Source organism: Strix aluco, chromosome 13 (genome assembly GCF_031877795.1).
Source record: "Strix aluco isolate bStrAlu1 chromosome 13, bStrAlu1.hap1, whole genome shotgun sequence".
Classification (NCBI taxonomy): Eukaryota; Metazoa; Chordata; class Aves; order Strigiformes; family Strigidae; genus Strix; species Strix aluco.
The window spans coordinates 2,502,383-2,527,920 of NC_133943.1; the positions used below are offsets into that span (position 1 = coordinate 2,502,383).

At 42.7% G+C, this 25,538-nt stretch overlaps 1 protein-coding gene across 10 annotated transcripts in view; it reads left to right on the forward strand.

The window, feature by feature from the left end:
* Positions 1-25,538, forward strand: part of RAPGEF6 (Rap guanine nucleotide exchange factor 6) — a 133,463-nt gene that overhangs the window by 53,226 nt on the left and 54,699 nt on the right. Inside the window, exon 2 of one of the 10 annotated variants that reach the window (XM_074839050.1) lies at positions 12,269-12,330. The exons of the other annotated variants lie outside the window; for them this stretch is intronic. Coding sequence (XP_074695151.1) covers positions 12,277-12,330 — 54 coding nt within the window. The 5' untranslated portion in view covers positions 12,269-12,276. The remainder of the gene's footprint in view (positions 1-12,268; positions 12,331-25,538) is intronic. 10 annotated transcript variants of the gene reach the window in all.

A 25,538-nucleotide genomic window follows, 5' to 3' on the forward strand; every position in this document is an offset into this window, starting at 1 on the left:
TGCTGCCCACGAAGTGATGGAGGAGGTGGCTCTGTCGTGGTGGGTTGTCATGTGCAGAGGGCAAAGGCCACAGTGGCAGCCTGAGCGTGCGTGGCCGGCTGTCTACCTGGGGCAGGTCTGTGCATCCCCAGAATTACATGGGATCACTCGATCCCTGGGCATTTCTTGCCTCCGTTGCCTTTTCATTTTTGTTGCTTAATAACTCTCTGCATCTTGTACGTCACCCCCCCAATGACATCCTGACTCGGGGGGGGGGAAAGTGAGGCTGGAGTCATTTGGAGAAAGCTCTTGCTCAAATTTAGGAGATTAGAAAGAAATGTGCCATTGTTTTTAATTATGCATGCTCTTGCTTCAAATCTTACCTGTTAGTACAATTGTTTATCTTTTTGAAGATGTGCCCTCTGTGCATATTACTGTCTGTAATGTCGATACGGATCCAGACAGGAACTAGGGTCACACAGCAGGGCGTTATCACCACAGAGATACTTAGTCATTTCTAGTTCTTGGTCTAGTTCTCAACCCACTAAGTAATGCAACCATATTTCTTCATTACAAAAGAAAAAAGTAGTTACAATCGTCTTTGTTCAACGATGTCCCAAACACTTGTGAGCATACAGCAGGTGCTTACAGAGCTACAGCCAGGCTAATGACAGATGACTTATTTTCTCCTAAAAGCGTTAACATAAAGGTTTAATGGTAGTTGTGGTGCTTTATAAAAGTTAAATTGCTCTTTTGATCTTGGATCAAGTAATTGGAAAGTAAATGGTTCAAGTATTTATCTTCACAATTAAAAAGTAAAACCTGAGATAGTAAGTTTCGCACTTATATTTCTTACAGTGATCAAAACCAAATGGGGTTTAACAATTTGATACAAATTTCTACATGACCTTCAAACCTGTAAAATCATCTCTCTTTTCATTGGAATAAGATTTTTCCAATTTATTACCTACATACATTTTTGACGGTTCTTTCCCTTTTTGAAATGAATTTTTTGATTTTTTTGAAATGAAGAATATTTGTATTTCTAAAAATAGTGCATATATGATGTAATGCATCTTCCTATGGAGTTGTGACATTTTCAATTTTTCAATTGTTAGTCCATTGTAGAACAGCATAAAGAAATCTGTACCAAACTTTTAGTAGTAATCCCCTTTCTCAGAGATGCAAATTTACTTTTTTTTTTAAACTCTTGTAAGAGGATGATGATGTTTAAAAGATTTATTCTAATATTAAGTTTTACAGACAGTATCTTAATACTTGCATCATGTAAAAATTTTCCTGGAGCCTTGTAGAAGCATTTATCTTCAGAGAAGTCTGTCACTGAAGACTGCTTGAGTGGCAAGTTTCTTGTTCTTTGATCATTACTTAATGTAATCCTGTCAGAGGCTGGAGTTAGCGTAGGGTATCTCACAATTTAGGAAGTTAAGTCACATTTCAGTATACTGGATCAAACCCATTAGGTGCTTTACCATCACGAATCCTTTCCCTTTTAAATGCTATAAAACGCTATGGATCTTTTATAATCTATTTTTAACTACCAGGTAAATTTGCTGAAATGGTACCTTTTATTGATCTAAAAGAACTAAGACCGATTTACAGAATGCCTCCAGCTGCCTTTTGTTAAACTTGAATGCAGTATTGGCTGGCATCTGTCTTTGGAGCCTCTGTTAATTTTAATGAGGCTGTGGCTGATCTGTGAGTGGCTCAAATCACTCCTCCTTGAGCTGGAGGATGATTCTCTTTGCAGCTCGTTGCTTTTTAATGTGTTTATGTCCATGCTTCCTCTTTTTGACACTTTTAAAAAATGCTTGACAGAATTTTAGCTTTATTAACTTGAGGAATCAGAAGAAAATTTGGTTCTTGCTGAAATCCATGAGTCTTGATGTGTACTTAGGGCGTACAGAAATTTATGTTGTTGATAGCTTTCTGGAGGTGTCACGCGATGCAAAGAGATAATGCAGGTTCCTTCTTCCTGACAGTGGTTTTTACAACACGAGGATTTTCTCTGTTCTAATCTCCATCTTAAATTTTTGCATGGTGCAGGTCGGACCCCAACTCACGGGTCGTGTACGCTGACAAGCAACGGCGTGTGCAGGACCCCCGTTAGCCAGGCGACCCGGGCAGGACAGGACCTCTATAAAAACCCACGTGCGCAGTCGCTTGTTTGCAGCTCTGTTGAACTCCTGCCATTTTAAGTGTTTTTCTTGCTTATGTGACCAAAAAGAAGCTGCGTCTGCAGCGCGTGCACTTCCTGAGCAGACGACTTGAGGTTTGTTGTGGCCTGCACTTAACGGGAGCCGGCCGCAGCACCCGGTGCTGAGGGGCGGAGGAGAGAGGGGAACACGTGTGCCTCGAGCCCCCGGCTCTCTGGAAATGAAAATTACTGCCAGACTGGTCTTTGGAGTGGGGGAAGAGGCTGTGAATGATGTAATAGTTAAGCAGCTCTGTTAATGAATGATGTCAGAGGTGTCTGCTTCCCTGGCTAAATGCCACTTTGCCGGTGGAACTGGGAACAAGCCACTGGTGTCCAGCATGGGGAGCCCGTGCTCGGCATCGCCAGCTCACCCTGGTCTGCTGAGACGCCCTCGGGCTCTTCCCTCTGCTGTTGTAAGCAAGGGGAAAATTGCCAAATGCACGTTCGCTCATATTTTATTTTGCATATGGATTTTTGTCTGCTTGTTTTGTCAGCAGTGTGACTGTCAAGAACTCCTTGAAAGTCCGTCGCTGATTATGATGGTCATTAACAAAACACCAATCCTCAAAGTGCGCTGTGCGTTAAAAATCTTCCTAGGAATTTCCATAGACCCCTGGTGCTTCCCAAACCAATTAATGAGTGTCTGCAGTTTCCAGAGAGTAATGATTGGATAGGCTGCACACAAAGTAAGAAAATACTTACTGAAAATATTGCCCTGCGGTTAAAATCTGTGTTTTTCAGATTAAAATTTTTTTTCTTAAAAATAACAACATATGCAACATGTAAACCCCAATTTTATCCATAATGAAAGTGGTTGTAGTGGTTCAAAACTTATATTCAGGAGTTTCCCTGAAGATTTTACCACCTTGACAAGCAGATTATATATAAAAACTGTGAATTGTGGAAATCACCTCAAATCGGGGGGTGGCGTGCGGCAGTTTAACAGCGGTTGGGAGTGATGCACAAATGAAACTACACCGAACTGATACTAGGGAAGATTTATTTTAAGCGACCACCTGTATTTACTCAAAGCTGGCTGCTGGCAGTAGCGTACGGCCCTTCTCGCTGCCTGTGGCAGAGCCTGCGGCGATGGCACCGCGCTGCGACGCGGCATCGTTCTCCTGCAGATGGACAGACATCCTCCTGCTCTGCCAGGCTGCTGCCTTCCGGCCTGGAACGAGGTACCGAGTTGCTGCTAGGGAGAGCTACTCTGTGAGGTTGCTGGTAGGGCTGACTTACCCATCTTTCACCCTTTATACAGCTGGAGAAGCAGCTGATTTTTGCCACATGGACACATACATATTTTTCCAACTGCTTTAAAGAAATTTTGTCTTTTTTTCTGTCCCCCTACCAGTGCTTACACCATAATATTCTGCTCTTCTATTCTTCTCATGCCTCAAAGACGTTTTTTAAACCTTTTTCTGTCTTGAGTGAGATGAGCACTTAATTGTACAGCTGCTCCCTCCCCAGGTGTTGGTGAAAGCTGGGGTGATGATGGGCCCTGTGACCCCAACACCATCCCTGCAGCAGGTTTGTGTGTTACCCTCCTCTTGCTCAGCGGACAGCAGAACTGCACTTGTTTGTGTGATAATTGAAGAAGAACTTTTGGATGTTTTTACATTTATTTCCTACTTGCAGTCCAAACACATCAGTGTTTTTACAACTGAGCACTTTCACCAGGAAGCCTGGAACCATTTGGAAATGGATCCTGAGCACAGTCTGTCCTTTGCAGGGGAACCTCCCCGTTCTGTAACCGGGATTGAACTGGAGAGTTGCTCAGACCTTGACCTAAGCTGGTGCTGGCAGTGCTGTGGGAGGGATGTACTGTTGTGCCTGTTGTTGCTCCATGGCAGCTTGTGACAGAAGAACCTTTCAAAAATTCTAGATGTTTTGCAACTTAACATGCACAAGAAGTAAAAATTTGGGTCATTATTCATGTGCTCTCCATGCAATAATCAGTTACCTGTTTCTTCCTCCTCCTTCTACCGCGTAGACAGATTTACATCGTGGTAGAAATTAACTTAATTCTTCGGAAAATGCCTGAGAAAATATTTTATGTAGCGTGTTCAGAGAGTTAATCTCTGTTTTGATGGACCCTAAGGGGTTGGGTGGCAGTTCCAAAGTCGTTAATTCTTCATAAGCAGCCTCTTATGCAAACTAGATTGAGAATCTAAGGGTTGTGCCCATTGCTAATAATTGTATCATGTCATTCAGGTGGTTCATGGCAAAAAGCAGTGCTCTGCACCTGAGAGGCATTTCAGTCTTTTGGGGACTTAAAAACCTTTCGTGTATGAGTTGCAGTTCTTTTGTCAGATCCTTCTTTTAACATTATTGTTTCAGTCTTTTGAAATGACATATTGAGTGGCTTCATGTAGAAAACCGACAGGGTAGTAGCCAGCAAGCTGGTCGCCTGCATGCAGGGAGATGGTAGCGTGCGTGGATCTGTTTTTTATTTCCTGTCTTCCATCTGGGCTGTTTCTCTTCAATATGCTGTACTGAAGTGTAGCAGCCTGGTTGTATTCTCATTTGTAGCCAACTCAACCTTTTCACTTATGTTTAGGTTTAGCATGATGTAGAGAGAAGTAGTTGTGTGAAGGGTCATTTTGTATTTTAGCCTGAAGAGTTATGAGTTTGAGTCGTGGGGCTGAATGTTACATAACGCTGAAGGACTTCTTTAGAGGACTGTGGTGTCTTCGACTTTGTATTCAAGTTAAAATGGTTTTCTAATTTAGAATATGGAAATTTGCATCAACTCAGTCATATTCTTCGGAAGCCTTCTGGACTAAGTTAGGTCCTGAGAATATCCTGAGCAATTTTCTGTTAAAATCACCATCAGAAGATGTCAGTGCATAATGCAAGCATTTGGATGCCCTGTTTTCCTTGAAAAACTTGGCGTGAAAACCACTGTCTGTATGAGAGAATAGCTAGAAGAATATCTTTGGTTTTGGCATAGAACTGATTGCTATCTAATGGCATTTAACAGCATTTATAATTTTACATTTGATATGTGGAAACTTTCTTAATGGGGTATATATTTGACAGATGAAATACTTGAAATAGTTGATTAAACGAAGTCTCTGGCTAAGTGGGACCATTGTTGTAGCTTAATTCCTTGTTGACGCTTACTTTGTTCTTGCAAGTCACGGTTGTTTTCTATCACTGAGTAGTAAAGTTTTTTTGTTCTTCTGTGATTAAGTTTTTTGTATGAGGTAATCTAGCCACAATGCTTGTACTGTCTCTGTGATTTTGATTTTTGTTTCCTTTAAAGTTTGGTTAACTGTTGTGGTTTGTCAACAGGGAGTGTAGGTATGGCAACTGGCCCATCCGTTGCTGTATCTGTTAAGATCAGTTTCTCAGATTGGGTGAGAAAAACTGGGCTTCTGCTGCTGTTTTGCTCTCAGCAGAGGGAGGGACCCCAAATTATGTTGGGGAAAAAATTCCAAGAGCATACTTGGCTTTCCATTTTTAAAAGCAGTAAGGGCTGGATCATAGCAGAAAATGCGAAAGTTTGGAAATTTCTTAAAAACAAAAAAAACCAAAAAATAGTTTCTTCTGTCTGATGAGGGAAGCCCTGCAGAGCTGCTCTGGGGTCTGCATGGCGCTTCCCCAGCACGGCAGATCTGGGGATCTGGGTGTTGTGCTGTGGTCACCCTGCTAGTAAACCCCTCGGGAACGCTTCTGCCCGTGCCTTACCCACCCCCTCTGCCCCTGTTCTGGCTGTTACCGAGCTCAGGCTATGCTGTGCCTGGCTAGTCCCAGCCTGGGGACAGCTGAGATGCCAGCGTGTGGAGTTACGCCTGAGCCCAGGCCAGTCTGTCGGTGTAGACTCTGCACATAAAAAAGCTGCGTGGTGCCTCCTGACAGAGGTCTGTTCTGGGGAAAAAATGTTCATATGAGATGTCATGCCTGAGATGGTACGCGTGACACATACACCCTTCAAGCTGGATGCCCTCATTACTAATAAATGAGAGTTGACTGTTCAAAATCACCCTTGCTTAGAGAGAAATTCTGAAATTTGGTAGAAGGAGTCAGATCCCTCCCTCCTTCCTGCTTTCAGGCTTCCAGTTTGGTGTTAATCCTCAAGAAAAAATGATAGAAGAAATATTGTAAGTGGCATTTTAATGATTTTTGACCTCGTCTCTGGAGTTAATGTATTATTCTCAAGGACATTTAATCAGAGGCCTTCGTGAGAGGTGTGCTGGTACCTTATGTTCTACATAGTCTTAAACTGGTTGTTTTGACTTGAGATACAGTTTTTATAAATGAGAAAAGAAAAAGTGGTATTTTGCAGTGGCTTTCATATCAACTTTTTGGGGATGAAATTGAATATATACGTTGGTGGGTTTTGCAATTTCCAAATGGGGACATGCCGACGGGCTTCCCACATAGGTAGCAGCTGAGGAAATTACGGCCAGGTCCGTGTTAGGTTTGGGCTGTGCTTTCAGTTTTGACAAGATCAGGGGTAATGTTTTAGTGAGCAAAATTCTAAATGTGTTCGGGAAATTTTGCTGTGAGATATTAAAGATTTTGTCCTTTCAGCATCTCTGGGTGAGTTCAGTCCCACAGAGTGACCCTTCTGGGGTTGGTATCCACTCATCCTCAGCACCAGGGATTTTTGGGTTGCATACCTTCCCAAACTTCCCCACCCCTTGCTGAAATGAGATGTCAGGAAGGGAGGAGCGTGATATGAATCATTTCTGTTCAAACCGTAGAAATGAACTTTTTGTTTGAGTCCGTAGCAGAGGGGGCTTCCCCCTTCCCCCCGTGCTGGCGTTGTCCCTGTTTGCGATGCTGAGCATGCTGCTGCCCGGCTCTGCAGCGAGCGTGTGCACCAACAGACAGATCTGCAGGAGAGAGCTGTAATTTATAAACGTATTTAAGAAAGTATTATAAACCCTATAAATCTGAATCGCTGCAAATAGGAGATGACCTTTCCGTGCTTAACACAACAGCTGAAAAAAAAAAAAGATGGTTGGGGTAGTGCGAAAGCGCTGGAGAAATTGAATCCATGGTGCCTTTTTATTGTTCCTTCTGTATTGCTGGTGCTATATTTAGAAGCTTACATCACTTCAGGGATGATGACAGTCTCTGCCCTCCCTCTCCCGCTCCCTCCCGCTCTCCCTCGCTCCTTCCCTTAGGATGGATCGTGTTTTCATACTACTTATGAGTCCTACAGATCTTTCGGTAGGATTTTTCTACAGCCTGTTAGTAAGTGCTACCGTGGAGGGCGATGTACGGAAGGATGCGATCGCACCACATAATGTCACCCTGAAGGGGAACGGGAGCTGGCGGTGCTGCTTTCCCTGCCTCCGCTTCCTAAAAGGGTCAGGAACAGGGTGGAGAGTTGTATTTCTTTTTTTTTTTTTTTTCTTTTTTTCCTTTAAACAGGAATTCCTGAGAAGCCCTAACGAGGGGGCTAACCTTGCCACGAAAGTACAGTGATTCATTTATGATGCTTAAGTTAAATGGCGGGGAGAAATCAGAGGAGCATGCCAGTGACACTGACTCCAGCAAGCTGTGCCAGCGTAGCAGGGGCTGCATCCAGCTCACGCTGCAGCTGGCTCTGCCTCCCGCACCCCACGCTCCCCTTCGCCTGCCTTTCCAAAAAAGATTTAAAGTACTCAAATATATTGAAATAACCTCTTGATGCAGGTGCCCTTAATGCTAAAATATTTCTGCATCATGCTGCGGTGTTTGGCAATTGCCACTCGCAAAACTGTATTAAAATGAATTATTTTAGCCTGAAACGTCTTTGCCCGTGTGTGTGCGGTGACAGATTGCTTTCCAAGCAGCTGGGCTCCTTCCCCAGCCCCCACCGTGGGCTCGGAGTCTGGATGCTACCTTAGCTGCTCTACTCAAAATGCGGGGGGAAGAAATTAAGGTACCTGCTCGTAGCTGAGCACTGCTGCAGGGGGACAGCGTGGCAGGGGGACAGCATGCCAGCGGTCGCCTGGCTCTGAGGACAAAGGGACAGAAAGTCCCCAAGCCCAGCCCTCAGCCCCAGGCCCCTCGGCTCGCTGGCACGCCGGCAGCTTCTGCCTTTTCAGCCAGTGCCATGATGGCTTTGAGACCCGCGCTCGTCCTCCCCGCCGGCGCGGCACAATGGGCTTTTCTTTCTCGGATTGATCGGGGGAAAAAGTAGTGCTGCTTGACAGGGACCTTCTGCCGTCAGCTGCGGGTGCTCTCTGCTTTTGCAGAACTTCAATTTGCGGTGTCCTTAGATAAGACTCTAATCCTGCTTAACTGAACGTGCGTTTAAATTACGAAAGGTCTTCCTCTCCTTTTAAGAACATCTCATTTTTCAGTGTCTTAGTCTTGTTAGACAATTAGAACATGCAGATTTGTTTAACAGTCGGGAGGATCCAGATAGCATTATGGGAGGATAAAGGGAATGATGCATAGAAATGTGTGGAGTGGTATTTCAAGCGTGGAAAGAAATCAGCAGTAAGAAACAAAGACCACCTTGAATTCAGAGATTGTAGACCAAAGGTTTTTTCCTTAAGATTCTCTGAAAACTTGGAATCTGGCTTAAAATGAGACTGGCGATTTACTGTTTGTGATTCTGCCTGATGCTGCAGTTCTTCCCAAGTATTTTGACTGCGATCACTATGGAGCAGCCTTTGTATCGGCTTTTTTTTTTTTTCATCCCCGAGTTGCTCTAGTTTTGAGATTTATCATTAAACAGACAATTTATAAAAACTTACAGCCTTGTGCTGCAGGGAGCTGAAGCTGCAGAGATCCATGTGTTAAAAGAAAGAAAGAAATCAAACCCCAAACAGAAATGAGGTGTGGGGGGATGCCCCAAAAGCTGGGGTGTGGAACTAGGTCAGGTTTTCGCCCCCGCTCGGGGCTGCGCGGGCGGGCAGGGCTGTGCAGCGCTGGCTGCAGCCCCCCGGGACCCCCGCCGCTGCGCTCATTGGCAGGCCGGGCAGAGGGATGATGTCATCTTCACTTAAAGGCAAAACTAGAAGGAAATAGAATTTTGTTCCCATTATTGAGCTCGTGTTTACAGTAGTTGTAAAATATGGCATCCGCGCCAAAATCTTTAGTGGATTGGATTTCATGCACAATGCAGCGGGTTTAAAATGCGGTTGGGAGATGAATATCTGCCCGGTTAAGCCGAGGGATGGAGTTTGTGTGCTATCGGTGTGCGTGCAGGCAGGGAGAGGTTTCCTTTAGCTGGGTGGGTTTTCTTTTCTCCTTGGTAGAAATTGTGATGGTGATAACTGTAATACAGGTAACACTGCGTAAAAGTGTTTGGATGTTCATTGCTGCTGAAGATTTATCAGTGTGGCATTCTAGTCGATGTTTAAGATGCTTCTGAATACAATTTGGTGAATTATCAGGAAAGAAGCAGTACAGTCGTATGTAAGGGAAGCTGACATATCTAGCCTATTGTTCAGTATTGGAGGAACAGTAAAAGAAACAGCTATTTGTATAGCCGGGGGGAATGCATTTTAAAAACCTAACGTAATTATCTAAAATTCTGTCAGCTTTTAAAAATCAAATAGACTTTGTGTTTCCAAATTTTGCAAGTGCAGGAATGAAGTTCAGATTTTCCTTAATGTTTAATTACAAATTAACCCCAGTGAAATGAAGCCTGCTTGCATCTGTTATTATTTTTGTTGTCTGATAGAGGGTAAGTAAATTCAGACATCAATACCAATTCTTTTACTTTTAAGACAGTTTTGGAAGGTGCTAGGAGAAGGTTTTTCCATAGTTAAGGCACAAGTCCCGTCATAACTTGGGTTATATGCTGGGAAGAATTCAACTTCTGGATGACTGCTGGAAGGAGCCTGTGGTTTGCGATGGAGTGGGGTGTCCTCTTGGTGCAACTTGGCTTCCAAAATGTACCAATCTTCTTCCATGTGCCCCTTGGCACGGTCGATGGAAAAGAGCTTTCTGTGGATTGCCTCAAACTACCCAATTCAGTATTCAAGAATAAGCAAATAAACAAACAAAAAGGGATTTTTTTGGCCCTCACTGCCACCAGGCCGCTCTTGGAAGCTCCTCTTCTGTACGGGAGGTACGGCCAGCAAGGGCTAGTTTGGTTTTGGAGAACTACCCTTGAGTCTGATGCAAACTGGGAATAATGAGATACATGGCGATGAAAATTCTTTCCAAAGAGAGGAAAACGGAAACGGTGAGTGCCCCTTCTTGCAGATGAAGTAAATGATCCCGAGTACTGAATAATGGCTTTAACAGAGCCAGCACCCTCTGTCCCCCTCCCTTTCTCTTCCGTGCGTTCCTCCTTTCTTGCACGGTAGCACAAGTCATTAGCCTTCTAGGAATTGAAAGCATCGCGGCAGCCCTGGCTCAAAGGTGCGGGATCTCGTAGGTGCTTCCTCAGAGCAGCTCTCCAGCAGGCTGGGCTGCCATCCAAGATACTAAGCTGCTTGCAAATATTTCAGTTTTTAGTTGCAAAAACTAAATTGACTACTGCAGAATTAAGGCAATTTTGGTTATAAACAGAATTAGTCTTGATTGAGGGGAAGAAAAGCGCACGCACCAAAACTTTTAACATGGTTTCAAAACCATTAAAATTATGAGGATTCTAAACATCACCTTTCAATAAGAAATTTACTTCTCGTTCTAGACAGAAATCTCCTAATGAGTATATAGGATGAGGTAAAAATGTTGAGGCTCTTGTGTGACATACATACATGAAAGCAGAAATTATTGTGAACTGATTATGGGTGTATCTGTGTGTGAATGCTTGTGAATGTCTGCAGATATTTTACTTATTTCTAAATTTGGATGCAGAGATGAGAAATAAACACCCTAAATGCTGTTGAAAGTGTTAGTAGAGACATGAGATTCATTTAAAAAAAAAAAAAAAAAAAGATTTAGAAAAAGAAGAATCTTCAGAGTTACAGTATATGCATTAATAGGTCCTAAAATGATATAAAATGTAATGTGGAGCAGGGGTGTTTTGCTGAGCAGTTGTTGTACCGATATGTGTGTTTATATTAGGTCAATAAAGATGCTCTGCTGGCTGCATCTGCAGATACAGTAGCCAATTGATCTAATGCAGTTTCTAAAGGCTTTCTATACAGGTGATGTCATCCTTTTAGCTCGGTTCCCCTCCCACTCTCTTTCCTCCTTATTAGATATTTCATCTTGCTGCGGAGCATCCAATCGATGGGAGCTTCTCCTGAGGGAGCTGCTGAGAAGCAAGCAAAGATAGTAGGAATTAGGACTCCAGCAGTCTTGCTGTAGCCATGGACGTACTGTTTTGTTGTGCATTACAGAAATGTTTTAATTGGAAAAGCTAGGCGTGGATTAACCGTGGTATCTGACTGATGCATTAGAATACTAAGCAACACTGCAGAGTTGTAAACTGCATTAAAAAGAGAAGGAGGGGGGGGCAAAAGAGAAAAGGGTTTGTATTGCAGAGGCTTTTAATGTATTCCACAGTGCAAACCTGTTAGAGCATATATCCTGGAGCTACAATCCGGACACTAATTCAATTTTTGCAGTTATGATGGACAAGAGTATAAAGAAGAAACTTTAATATCCAGGGTGTGGGATTCCCGGATCGCCTAAGATGCTGAAGAACCTTTGCAAAATTTCATCACAATACGAATGTGAAGTTTCTGAAAAGTGGACCTGAAGATAAGCTGCTCCTAAATGCATTTTAGTGAAGAGAAAAAAAGGAATTTGAAGAATTCATATCTCACCTTTTTATGTATTGTTGCTTTAACCTGCAGTTCTAATCCATTTCAGAATTAATGCAATTTTAGCAGCACTTTGTGGGTACATGCCTCTTGCCTGGGGGAACGTATGGATATTTGTATTTGAAAAGCTAGGAAACATTTTGATTTGAATTTATGTGCTTGTTAAAACTGGGACATTTTTATAGGAATTGCTGCTGCTAACTCACTGCAATACTGAAAACTACTCAGATACAGTGGAAGCTGTAATTGAATTCAGTGTGAAATTCAAGCCTGAGAAGTTGCATACATGTACATTTGCTGCTTTGGTTTATGATTTTTAAAGAGAATCCAGAAGGGATTTTACTCCATATTTTTCTTCTGTGGCTTTTATTTGAGAAAGGAAACTTTTTTTCCCCAGCCTAAGAAATGGCTTTTCTTGTTCGATGTTATGCCAACTGCCTGCAGCCCTGGGCCTCCAAAGTAAGTAAGATTTTGTCTGTGCTGCATTTCTCTGACATGTATTGACAACCGTGGTGCTATTTGAACATTTGCTTCCCAAAGCCCGAGTGCTGCTCGGGTGAGATGCTGGAATCCTGGCTGTGCATGGACTGTTCTTGTGGAATCATTTCTAAACGGGGTGGGGGGAGCTTGAAATTGTGGAATTTGTTTTATATATGAATAGCTTATAAATGAACAGGAAGTATAAAAAATGCCATTTGCTTATGAAACCTGTAAAGCTTGCTTTTTAGCCTGTTAATGTGAAGCAAGTATTAATGAAGTGTAACATTTTTATGACTGCTTGCATATACTGCCCACTTGAAAATATTGGTATACAAACCCACTGATGCTCTAATTTTCAAGCTGTATGAAGCTGTAGTGCTTGTTTCCTTTGTGCAGCACTGTGGAATTGGTTAATTATTTAGCTGAACTATATAATTACAATTAGCTTTAAAGGACACAAATTATTTTGTGTGTCTGAAGATGCCGTATTTTTGTGAAACTGGGAGGGAAGGGTGTTTCTTTTAAAGGAGGTAATCAAATCTAGAACATTCGAGCAAACCCACCTATTGAGATAAAAGCCTTTAAAGAAATTAAAAAAACCCCACTATTTATCAGGCTCTTACTATTTGGTATGCTCAGTCAGAAAATGAGCTGAGTTGCTGGTATTTTATTAATGCTACTGCCAAGAAGCAGTCACCTAAGACATGGGAACTGCCTTATAAACCTGAGGCCAGGCATATATTCATTATTATTTATTATAATTTTGTATTTATAATGCAGCTCATACAGGCTAGAATAAAGAGTGTGCAACTTTCTTGCATGTGAAAGCCAGCAGGATTTGCAGGCGATGGGCAAAACCCTTCTGCTCCTGACATCATGAGGTACAGCGTTGACTTTGGAGCAGGAAATTTGCTCTTGACTTTGGTCCCAAAAAGTTTAGAGTCTAAGTGACATGACGGTGTGGGGAGGCACAAGGGAGAAACAGAGTTGGGTGAGCAGGGTCCCTGTGCAGGGTGGTTTTCACTGTTTGTTTTTTATGTCTGAGAAAGGGTAAATGGAAGCTCACAGTGTATGGGGGTAAAAGTGCTGGGCTACAGGGTTTCTGCCTGCAGTTGCCAAAAAGAACGTGTAAATGCGTGGGAGTACGTGTGGCTGAATTTTGGCAGTTTGACGTGTGCTGAGTCCACCCTGTCGCCAGGTGAAGCGGAGCTGCAGGTGCTCGTTGCCTTGAAGGGCTCCGTGGGCTCAACCAGGTAATTGCGGCTCCTCGCCCGCGCGTTCCTGCTGGCAAATGTTGGCCTGTTTGTATTGTCACCCGGGTCTCCAGTATATGTGTTGACTCTCTCGCTTTCTTCACTGCCTACTTATCGATGTTAAATAGGAGAGGATTAGTTTACCTAAGGTCAGCTTACCTGCACCACCCTTACTAAGAAGGTCTGAAGGTGTAATATTGCTTAAAAAATAGGAATGCTTAGTCACGTTGGTACTTCAGCTGAGATTGCTCTTTCCGTAGAGTTTGGGCTGAAGTGAGAAACCACAGGAAAAACCTTCCTGTGCTCAGTAAAGGTTTGGCAGGGGTCAAATAATAATATAAAAAAATTGTAAAAGTTTTTGGCCCCTGTGTCAGCTCTGTGGATGATACCCATACCAGTCAAGTCATTTATTCACTCATTTACTATTCATAAATGAAATTGTGTAAAATGTTGGGGAAGGAGAGTTTTGGTTTTTTTTCTTTTTTTTTTTTTTAATTAAGTGGCTGACACAAACCTATTAACTGGTTTTGCATTCCAATCCATAGCTAAAAGTTGTTTATCTTTAAAACTGCAAAAGAAAAAGCACCTATAGCCCCTGTCTGCAAAACCCCACAAAGCTCCCCAAAGCTCCTGCAAACCCCCACAAACTTCTAAACTGATCACACGCACTGATTATCTGAATTACATCTGAGTTCATTTCATTTTTTATCTGAGCTTTGTACCACAAATCTGTTTAACAGGTGTTTTATAAGAATACATATTATAGCAAAACAACTTGATGTCAGAATTTTAAATATGCAAGCTTATAACTTTTAACTTGAAAATGTCTTTTGTGATACTATTTTGAAACTAGAACCATTTCTTGCCATAGAGCAGTGAACATCTGATTTTCCATTTGCTTTCTCAGTGTTTAAATTCAAAATTTCTTAGATTTATGTAGGTATCTGTTCCAGAATCTTTTTAATTAGTTGCTTTTAAACTGGTATAGGACAATAGCCTGAAAATGGGCTGTTGACTCAGTTGTAATTATAGCTGTTCTGAATGTGACAGTGTAATGATACATCTATTTAATTAGAGCAAAATGAAGTCATATTTCATATGACTAATCAGAAAGGTAAGCTTTCATGAAGGTATGTAAAGGAGAACATTTGTGGAGGTTAACCTTAACCGAAGGAGGTTAATTTGTGTGGCTGGGGAGTGACCTGCAGGAGAAGGCAGCTTTAGGAGCTCCGTTGCTGCCCAGAAGATACTCCCTGAGCACGAGGGGTGTCCGCACCGGTTTGCATCGCACGCACCCCTCATCTCCCAGAGACTCCCTTGCTTTGGTCTTCCGAAAGCAAAAGGGACGGTGTAGACTTCTGTAAAGTAATCAATGCAATCTATTTTCCTGCATGAAGAGCTGCTGAAAGGAGGATAAATTGAGAGAGAGAACGCCGAGTGTTGGGGATTTCTGCTGGGCGCCTGAAGATGAGCTGTGGAAAAGCCTTCCAGCCCTTCCATGCAGGCTCTTGTAGAGGTCAACGGTATTTCTCAACACTCTGCTGATACTTAGAGATGTGTCCAGGAGAGATCAGCATGTCCTTTGTGGGAAGATGGTGGTTGTTCCTCTGGCAGTTGTGTCTGGAGGTACCAGTAGAGGGACAGAATCGCACGTCATAAGAAAGGGTCTCTCTCCTGGGGACCATATGCTTTCTGGAATGGTAAAATGTAGAAGATGAGATAAATAGATGCAGGCATCCTTAAGCAAACATGGTGAATATGATAAGCAGTGAGGAACAGTGATCAAAGCAGTCCCAGCTGTCAAGCCACTGTGACTCTGGAGGAAGATGAAGGAAGGTAGAGGACTTTGCATTGGTCTTGTGGAGATCTGCTTCTACAGACTGGTTGTATTTGCGAGGATGAGAGGCATTCAGCTTACATTAAACTAAAATCCTCTGATACCGATGCAGTATTTTAAAGCAAAAAAATGAAATAATTAAAATGTATCTCAGCAAGATTCTGATCGTCTTTGTAATTCTGATCATAACTTTCTCAGTGTCTGTTAAATTGTCTGTAATGCACTTTGTGGTATTAGACTCTTAAACATAGATGCATTATGAAGTCACTGTGAAAGAGAGCTCTAAACTTAACGGTTTAGATGTATATGGTTCTCCTGTAATAGAAATTTTATGCACATCCTAACAATTTTCCAAGCCTAGAATGCATACACAGTTACCCTATTTGTGTAGCAGGAGGGTCTGATGGGGAAAATACAGAGCGATTGGATAATGTATCTATAGAGGATATTTAAAAAGGGATGCTTTTTGAGATAATGTGCTTTTTATAGAAAATAAAGGTTTTTGAATTAACATCTAAGCTTCTAAAATGTTTTTTCCTGAAGGAAAACGGTTTCACTCAAGATCCCAGGTGCATGTTAAACTTGTCTTACAATGGTAGACAGTCATTTATTTTCCCTAGGCTTCTGTGTTCTTCTTTCTGCTGTTTAGATAAAATCTAATAATGCTAGGCATAACAACCAGGTGCATTTGCTCTGTAAAAGTTTGTGTTTGGGTTAGAGCAGAAGATGTGGAGTCATTTTTCAGACCCATTCCTATTTCTGCTGTTGTCTCACTGAGATGTGATGCAAGTTTTAGTTATCGTAGCTAAAATCAGTGTAACATCATCTTCTGATTCCAGAGGACATCAGTTTGATCTCCAGGATCTTGAGTTGAAACCTTCATGCAATTAAAGGTTATTTTCAGCTCCTTAGAAGAAAAACAGAGCTTGGATAGTGTGTCCTTGATTTGATTCGATGTCATCCTTGTCTTTGCTAATGCACTTATATGGAAAGTAGCCCTGGTAGTATGAATTTGAAATGTTTTCAGTGCAAATAGAGTAACTGATACTTTGCTTTCTTTTTTCAGTCAATTTTGACGTCTTCTCTTCCCCTTGGCCTTGCCTCTCTCTCCAAACTTTCTGTCCATGCCTGTAGCTTCCAGCCCAGCTTTCCGCGTTGCGGAGCACCCCGCTGTGTCTCGGAGTGGGACTTCTGGGTGCTCCTCACCCGAGCGTGCGAGTTCGTGTGCGGGCGCAGGCAGCGGGTCATTGCCCTGCGAGCTCCTCTCTTCTACTTCTGATGGTTCTCTTCCCTCCTACAAACTTCAGTTTGCCTGGTTTAGCCCTCTTGAGTTTCTGGAGTTTCAGCCAGCTCTTCAGAGTATTTATGGTGTCTCCTATTCCATATTTTCTGATGTTTTTCGCCTCCATCCCCTGCACAGACCAATTGCTGTGTTTCTCCGCCTTAATTGTGGGAGCACAGCCTCTTGGTTACCCTCTACTCTGATCCCTGAGCGCTTAGAGCGAGTGCTTCGACTGAGGAATGATGATTTTCCTTACACTTAGTTAAAAGTTTAACTCTGTTTTCTATAAGAACTTGCAGGATACTTTCTGTAAAACTTTTTAAATGCACTTTTTGCTTGGTAGTTTATTAAGATGAAAATGGTTTAATATGAGCTGTGTGGCCATTTACTCTAGAAACCTTGGATTTTCTTATACTCCAGTACATAGTGTGTTGAGGTTAAATGCAAGTACGCATCGTACTACTTTTCAGCAGAAAAAGCCTTTTCCTGAAGTATTGTTTTTATCGGAAATTGGCTCGTAATGCACAAATAAACACCTATCTGTTCACTTATTTCCTGCTGGACTTTGTTTTAAACCTGCTTTGTTACAATTCTGATTACAGCTACAGCCCAGTTCGGGGACCACCCTGTTTTGCTCCTCTCACTTCCACAAATGCATTTCTTTATGAATACAGAAAGCAAATGTAGATGGAAGATTGGCGCTCCTTTTGTTTTTTCTGCACACACAGGATCTGAGGGCTTCATTACGCAGCTCTTGGCTGAGAGGTGAGACGTAGCCGAGCACTGCTGGCAGCATCGGCGTGCTGGCGCTGCGCTGCGCGCGTCCCCGGAGCTGATTGTCACTGGCGTGTCATTACGGTGAAGTGGGGTTGTAGCAGCCCCAGGATGTGTGAAGAGGGACCATCATCACCGCTCTCTTTTATCAATTGGTGTATATAAGAGTTTATAAATTATTCAGCTGAGATGAAACTCGATGTAGATTTGGAATTCCATGTGCCCTGCAGTATTGTCTCAGGATGAGAGCTCCCAAACGTCGGGCTGCTGTCGCCTGCGTGGCTGCTGGAGTTTTAATGACTTGTGAAACTTCAGCTCCTTACAGAACTCACAGCATCGCTAGCTGCTGTCACAGTTTGTTTTCTACTGTAATTATTTAGACAAGGCTCCTTTTAGTCTTGTATTAGTTTTCAGTGGGGAGAACAAACAGTAAAATTTGAACTCTGGCACTGAAAATGAGTCTTTTTGAACATTCCCGTTACATTTTCATAATAACACAATTCTTGACATTTTAAAAATGCTATGCTGTGAATAGACAAGAGAAAAGTTGATCTGTATTAATTGATGGTTGTTAAAAAAATGCAGCTTATGTTTACATGTCGGATATTCCCAGTATTATGGAGCTCTCAGCAATACCACTGCATTTTTTCACAGCTGAAGTTCCCACTTCTCTAAAGTAGAGATATTTGCGTGTCAGACGCTTAGCGTTATCGTGAGTTAAGGCATAGCAGTAATCTATAATTTAGACATATGAAAACCAAATTAAAATTGCATTACATGTGTGGTTTAAGGCAACATCAGAATTTAGTTTGAAATTCTGTCCTCGTGTCACCTTATTGTAACTAAGGAAACATAATACTCCAGAGGATTTTATTTTCTATGCGCTGTAGGAGCCATGAAGACCAAGAAGCTCTTGGCTGCCGGAGGCATGGAACAGCCTCTAGGGATTTTAAATTCTTTTAGATGTTTTTTTTTGTTGTTGTGTGTTTTTTGTTTGTGTTTTGGTTTGGGTTTTTGTTTTCTTAGGGTAAGCTTGGGGTTATTTTAGGAGTACTACAAGGATAGTTTTCAGGGCACTGCAAGGATGTCGTGAATAGCATCAACTTGGTCCTTGTTTCTTTGGGATTCGTGTCTGTAGTACTAATAATAACTGGAGTAAGTATGTACTGTAGCTAATGAATTGAAACAAGTTTTGAAATAAATATTGTCAGCAGGCCCATCTTTTGTATGTTTTAAAAAGGAAAATGATCTGAAGTTTGTATAGTTGGATTGGCACCGTTTTCTTTGCATCATGTTATTGAAGGTTACAGGATTTTTATCTGAGCCTGATGGGAAAATATTTGATTCATCAGTTGGCTTTAAAAATAACAAAAAAAGAGATCATTGCTGCTCTTTAAAATTCTGAAGAAATCTTTTGTGCCACTGGTGGAACATCTGTGGTCTTTAAGCAGGGAAGTGTTTTTGTTTGCATTAAGTTAGTTGAGGACTGATGTCAGCATAGGTAATTTGGCCGGGCTCATCTTACCCTCTCTGTGGATACCTAAGTGGACTCTTTCTGTATCTCAGAGGAGCAACTTTCTCCTCTCACATTAACACAGCTCTAAGTGTATTTTAAACATTTTTAGACTGGAGCAGAATTGTAGCTTGTATGCAGAAGGCGAACATAAACCAGAGTTAATTTATAGAAATCCTTGGGAAAAAGGCTAATGAAAATTCTGCAAAATAATTCAGAGAACTCCAGTTGGTTTTGGTGGTTTCTCATTATTTTACTGGCAGGATATGTGAGATGATTAAAATAATTTACTTACTAATGCCAAGAAAAAAGAGGGTTTTTTCTTTTTTATTTTTTTAATTTTTTCCTTAGATGGAATGGATGGGATGGATGAGAGCAAAAAGTGGGATACAGAAAGATTTGCTTGGTGAGAGACTGACTGCATGTCAGTGGGAGTAAGCATCGCTGCTCTTGTTTCAGTAGGTTGCAGAAAGAAAAAATAGAACTATTTTAAAGAAATTATTTATCTTGTGAAAACGAACAAACTGATGATGGAATCGCAGGCACATAGGGAAGCCATCAAAACAACTGGCAAATAAGATGTTAGAATGCAGAGTTTGCTCATGTTGGAGGCACAGTGAAAGAGCACGGACTGTCAAGCTAGCAAGGGGTCTGGCAGGGAAACCACCGAAGTACCGGCGCAGAACAGAAATCCAAAATAGTGATGCTGAGCTGAGCAGGGTTTGTCAGCTGCTGCCTGACAGTTGATACTGATCACAGAAATATCAGCTTAGGGGAATTTTTTTTCTACCTAGAGCATTTTTAACATGTCTTTGACCATGAAGTATTTAAAATAATCAGCTATGGATTGTGCCAACTGTAATGCCAGAGGAAGGAAAGGTGCTGGAAGCAGGGCCGGCGCTGTCTGGCGCAGGTTGGGTGTGCTTCATGAAGCCAGGGACACCAGTGGGATAATGTGCTGGAGCACTTGCCAGTGTTTCACTGGTGAGGCCGCACCTCGATGAGTGGGTTCAGTTTTGGGCCCCTCACTCCAAAAAGGCCATTGAATGACTCGAGCGTGTCCAGAGAAGGGCAACGGAGCTGGTGCAGGGTCTGGAGCACAGGTCTGATGGGGAGCGGCTGAGGGAACTGGGGGGGTTTAGTCTGGAGAAGAGGAGGCTGAGGGGAGACCTCATGGCCCTCTATAACTCCCTGAAAGGAGGGTGCAGAGAGGGGGGATGAGTCTCCTGAACCAAGGAACAAGTGATAGGACAAGAGGGAATGGCCTCAAGCTGCTCCAGGGAAGGTTTAGACTGGCTCTTAGGAAGGATTTCTTTGCAGAAGGGGTTGTTGGGCGTTGGAATGGGCTGCCCAGGGCAGGGGGGGAGTCCCCATCCCTGGAGGGGTTGAAGAGTCGGGTTGACTCAGCGCTGAGGGATCTGGTGGAGTTGGGAACGGTCAGTGTGAGGTTCATGGTTGGACTAGATGATCTTCAAGGTCTTTTCCAACCTGGATGATTCTGTAATTTTGCCTGGAGTGAAGGTGCTCTTCAGTGAGCCATGTAGGAGACCCATCTTGTCCTCCAGCTCCTTGGACAAAGCTTCCCTCTGCTGTGGTCGGAGGTTGGTTTATAGGAGATCATGAAGGTATTGGAGGTGTACATGGGATTGCCAAGTAAAGAGGAAAGTTCCCAGCCTGGCTGTCAAAAAATGGGGGGATCTGAAAACTGGAGGCACAAATGGGAATTATAAGGAAGAAATTTGGGCAGAACTAATTCAAATATTAACTGTATGAAAGGTGTTGAATCAAGGGCATCAAAGAGAAAATAGCATATGAAGGGGATGGAAGGATGTAGTGACCGAAAAGGAGAGGTGGGAGCTGGCAGAGGGTTGAGAGGACTGTGGTCCTGTTCAGCTCTTTAATCAAGTGGTCTTTAGTTCCGCGATTTTGTTTAAGTTAACTTTTAAAACTGAAGGCAAACATGCTTTTTTTTAAAAAAAAAAAAAAACCAAAACAAAACAACTGGCTGTTTGTAACAGTCTAGACTGTCTGTATCATCTGAGAAAGGAAAATTGCTACCCTTAAACCACTTGGGTGCGATGGAGGCTGAGCGGGAGCATTTCCTACAGCTCAGAGGTTACCAAGTGTAATCACAGTTAATCCTCCAAGGGTGTGTTAATGGGTTCCAGCTTAAAACAGTGAAAACCTCTTAATGGAAAACCTCAAGGAATAAACAAAATAATAAATATGTGCCTGAAAATTGGGATAGTTAGGCTTGGAGTTTGAGGGCTGGTTGTAGGGGTGAGGCGGTCGGGCCGGTGTAGCAGTGCAGGGTGGTTTTTACGGTGACGCAGCAGACGTACGTGCGCGCCGACGCCGCGGGGCTGCGCCGTGCTTGTCCTCGGGTGTTTCGGGGAAATAAACCCTGTGTTGTTTCTGAATATTACTCTTGCTGGCAACATTTCAGAGGACTTCAGAAAAGCAAATAAGGTATAAGGTTACTGACAATCTGTAAAACCAAGGACAGAAGATTTGCTTACACAGCCTGTGAAAGGACAGACTGTTCCCTCGGAGGCTGATGCTTCTGCAGTGTCCAGACTAGATTGATCGGTTGTAAACATCCATACAGGGACCTAGGAAAGCTGATGAAAAACTTTGCTATCAAGGAGTATCAAATAAAGAATGAGGCAAAACTTTTGCTTCCTTATTGCCCATTTTTTTTCCATTAATTTGAGTTTGTAATGGACTCTACACCCGGAGAATTATGCGGACTGTGCTTCCTTTAGTAATTTGGTTTCTGATGATGAGTCCTTTGGCCAGTGCCCTCACTGCAGGATGTTTCTGAGTGTGTTTAATAAACATGCCATTTACCACAGACTGAAACATGATGGTAAAGCTTCTTTTCCACATAGAAAAAGATAATTCATAGGTCTTGTGTCCATCTGTCAAGAGTATTTTGCAAATTCATGTTTTCTGTGCCTTTGCAGCATGTGTTTTTCAGATATCCAAACTATACCAGGAAACACTGGTATTTGTTTTCAAAACTTGTAGCAGAAAGGCACAGATGTGACTTTTCAATAGGGGAAAGATACCAGCAAATCCAAAAGTAGTTCCCATAGGAAATACAGCATGAAGAGCATAGTCCCTGTGCCCAGAGAGGTTCTTCTGATCCCTTTCACTGGAAAGAGTGGGGAATAGAAAGACAAAAAGTATCAGTGTAGCCTTCCTGCAATGTAACTTCACTTACGACTTCTGTGGTTGCCTTTCTCTCTATATAAACTCTGCAGTGACTTTTCTGTAGCCTTAATTTTTAGCAAAACCTTCCCGGGGAGCACATAAAGGGAAGTTGTCCTCAGGCTAACAATCATTTTTAGCGTGCTTCTCAAAAGAGTTGATTTGTGGTCATCTTGTCAAAGATCATGTAATTTGCTCTGTTGTACAGGGCATATGCAATCTTAAAAATCTGGTATACCAAAATTAGCTTTTAATTTAATTCCCAAGAATTCTGTGTGACTTCACTGCTGAGAGTAAATGGTGTTTACGTAGGAGCTAAATGTCACTGGAGACGCACTCTCCTTGGGCCTGTAGAAATGGTCTGTTAGCTTGTGAGATGTAGCATGTATCGAAATTTATATTCCAATTAATTTCAAAATTACAGATATAAGACTTGGAGAAAGCTGGCATATCACTTCTTGTATAGCATGTGTTGCCATAGATAGAAATACTACTGCAAAGCTAAATTAAGTATTCATTAGGAAAATTAGTGTTAGTCGGGCAATCTCCGTTCAGACACACATGTCCCAGTAGCATGGCAATTTTTGTTGTATTGCCTGCGTCTTTGGTTATCAGACACCTCAAACTGGATGTCTTGAAAATTAGATAATTTCAGATGAGATCGAGTGAGATGCAGTTCAGTCTGCTGCACCGGATAGCTTGAAAATTATGTGTAGAAGTTCAGTGTAGTCATAATTGTTCCGAAGTATTTTGTGGCTATGGAGGAAGAGTTCTGCCCATTGTAAATTTGGAGTGGTTTTGGTGATGAAAGTGTAGTGAAATAATAAAACTGAAGAATATAACCTTCCTGTTATCCAAGAGGAAAAGAGCTGGATGTTGGCTGGTTGATTCACTTCTGATGCTCATCAGATGCAGAAGAAGCAGAATAACCCATGAGATTTTCATAACTGTGCTGCAGTGTCAGTTGTCAGTGTTGGCCCCAGTGTGACCCTTTTTGGAAAGGGAGCCTAGGTGAGAGTGTCTAGCACCCTGTCCAATCACATCTTGAAAACTTCCAGTGACAGGGACTCTACCGTGTCCCTGGGGAGGTTGTTCCAGTGATTGATTGTTCTCACAGAAAAAAAAAAAAAAAAAAAAAAAATCCAGATAAAACCTCTTCTGGTGAAACTTGTACCCATTGCCCCTTGTTGTCATCTTGTTGGCTCCTTGTGAAGAAAGAGCCCCTATCCTCTTTGTAGCCACCCTTTAAGTGCTGGGATACTGTGATGAGGTTCCCCTGAGACTTCCCTTCTCCAGGCAGAAGAGACCGGACTCCTTCACTCTTGCCTCATGGGGCAGGTTCTCCAGCCCTCATCTTCATGGCCCTCCTTTAGACCTTCTTCAGTCTGTCCACCTCCTTTTTGAGTTGTAGGGACCAGAATTGGACCCTCCAGATGTGGCCTGCCAAGCTCTGAGTGGGATGATCAAGTCTCCATCTCTGCCAGCAATGCCGCTGCAGATGCAGCCCAAGACCTCATTTGCCTTCATCGCTGCAGTGGCACGCTGCCTCATATTCGGTTTATTGTCCACCGGTACCCCAGGTCCCTTTCGGCAAGGCTGCTCCTCAGTCACACAGATCTCAGCCTGTGCTGGGCTCTTCGGTTATTCCTTCCCCAGAGCAGGACCTTGCACTTGTCTTTGTTAAACTTCACATGGTTATGGCAGGGAACTGTTGGAAACCTCAGTAATCTCCGGGAGAAATCACCATGTCATTGCTCTGCCTTCGGTATCAAACTAGTTTTAGAAAGTTGGTAATTCTATATTAAACAAAGGTGTCCTGATTGCCTGTTTAAAAAAAAATAATAAATCAAATACCCTTTGCAAGTATAACTTGTTGAAAAGCAGAAAGACAGAGCTGGGCTCTGGGGAGTGGTTCAGCCCACTAAACCTGCCGCCTTCAGGTATAACCCTGCGTTACTGCTGCCAGTTCACTGCATGCTGTTCCTTAAGTCTTTTCTCATTCAGACCGTTTACAATAAATAAAGCAATTTATGAAATGCATTGCATGTTTTGAATGGTAAATTAGTAAATCCCTAATTTTGGAATACTGGTCTTTATTTGACAAATTTACTGGCTATTACAGTATAAATTGCTCATAACTGAAATTTATAGCTTTTTTTGCTGTTTTACTTGGTTCTCACCAAGTCTTTGTTGGTTCCTTCCTCTTTAGCCATTTTTATCTGACAATTTTAGCTAACCAAAGCATGTCTGTACTGGTTCAGACCAAGGGTCCGTGTGGCCCTGTACATGTCCCCTGGTTGAGTAGGGGACACGGTTGGGCAGTTTCCCCCGGACACCTTGGGGCAGTGGTGGATGCTGTAGGGTCTGTGTCCTCTTCTGGTTCCTCCCTCCTCATTTTCATTCTCTGTCTCCCCCACACAAACTCCCTGGGTTTCATCCAATACCCCTGACATCCCCTGCTTTCTCCGCACCCTTCCCAAGGACCATCCTTTTTTCCAAGGATGCCCAAGGACAAATATGAGCAGAGATTCTTCTCTTCCACGCTTTGTTGCTTTTACAGTGTCCCATTGCTGCGTTTTTATGTCCCTCGGCTTCATCCAGCCGTTCAGAGCAGCAGTTCTGCTCCCAACTCTGCCGCTCTGGCTCTGCCTCTCTGTTCAAACCTATAAATCAATCTCTCCATGCAGTTTGTCTTCTACAACACGTGCAAGACTTGAGCATTCTTTCTGTCTGGATAGGACAAAAAGCACTTACTGCTCTTTGTGTTTGTGGTTTTTTTTTTAGTGTGGGAGTTTCTGCACTGTATTGTGCAGTAGGAGAGATGACAAGTTTGGGCCTTGTAGAGGTTTTTGAGTTTCTCTGGTTTAGTTGTGTTTTTTGAGTTTTTGGAGTTTCTCTGGTTTAGCAGAGTGCACTGAATGGCTGCACACATGAAATCAATAGCAAAAGCCAAGCTCCTGGTGGGCCTCACGGAGTCTTCACCTCGCGGGTGTTTGCAGCGTGGTTGTGGGTAGAGTTTAGTATTTTGTGCCTGTCATTTTTAGTAATTATTACTCAGATCTGGCTTTTCTGTTCTCACATCCTCTGCCCTCTCCCCAGCGCTGCCGCTTCGTGAGCCGGCCTTGGCTGCGTCCCGGTGAGCGGGATGGGGTGGACCCTGTCTACCACCTTCACAAATCTCACGTAGGTTTAACAAAAAGCAGCCCAGGCTGCTGTCAATTCTGGGTTTGTGTGGCAAGGCAGAGCTTCCGAAGGATTTAGTGTTTTTTCTTTCCTTTTTTCCTATTGCACTTTGCAGTATCTCTTTAAAAAATT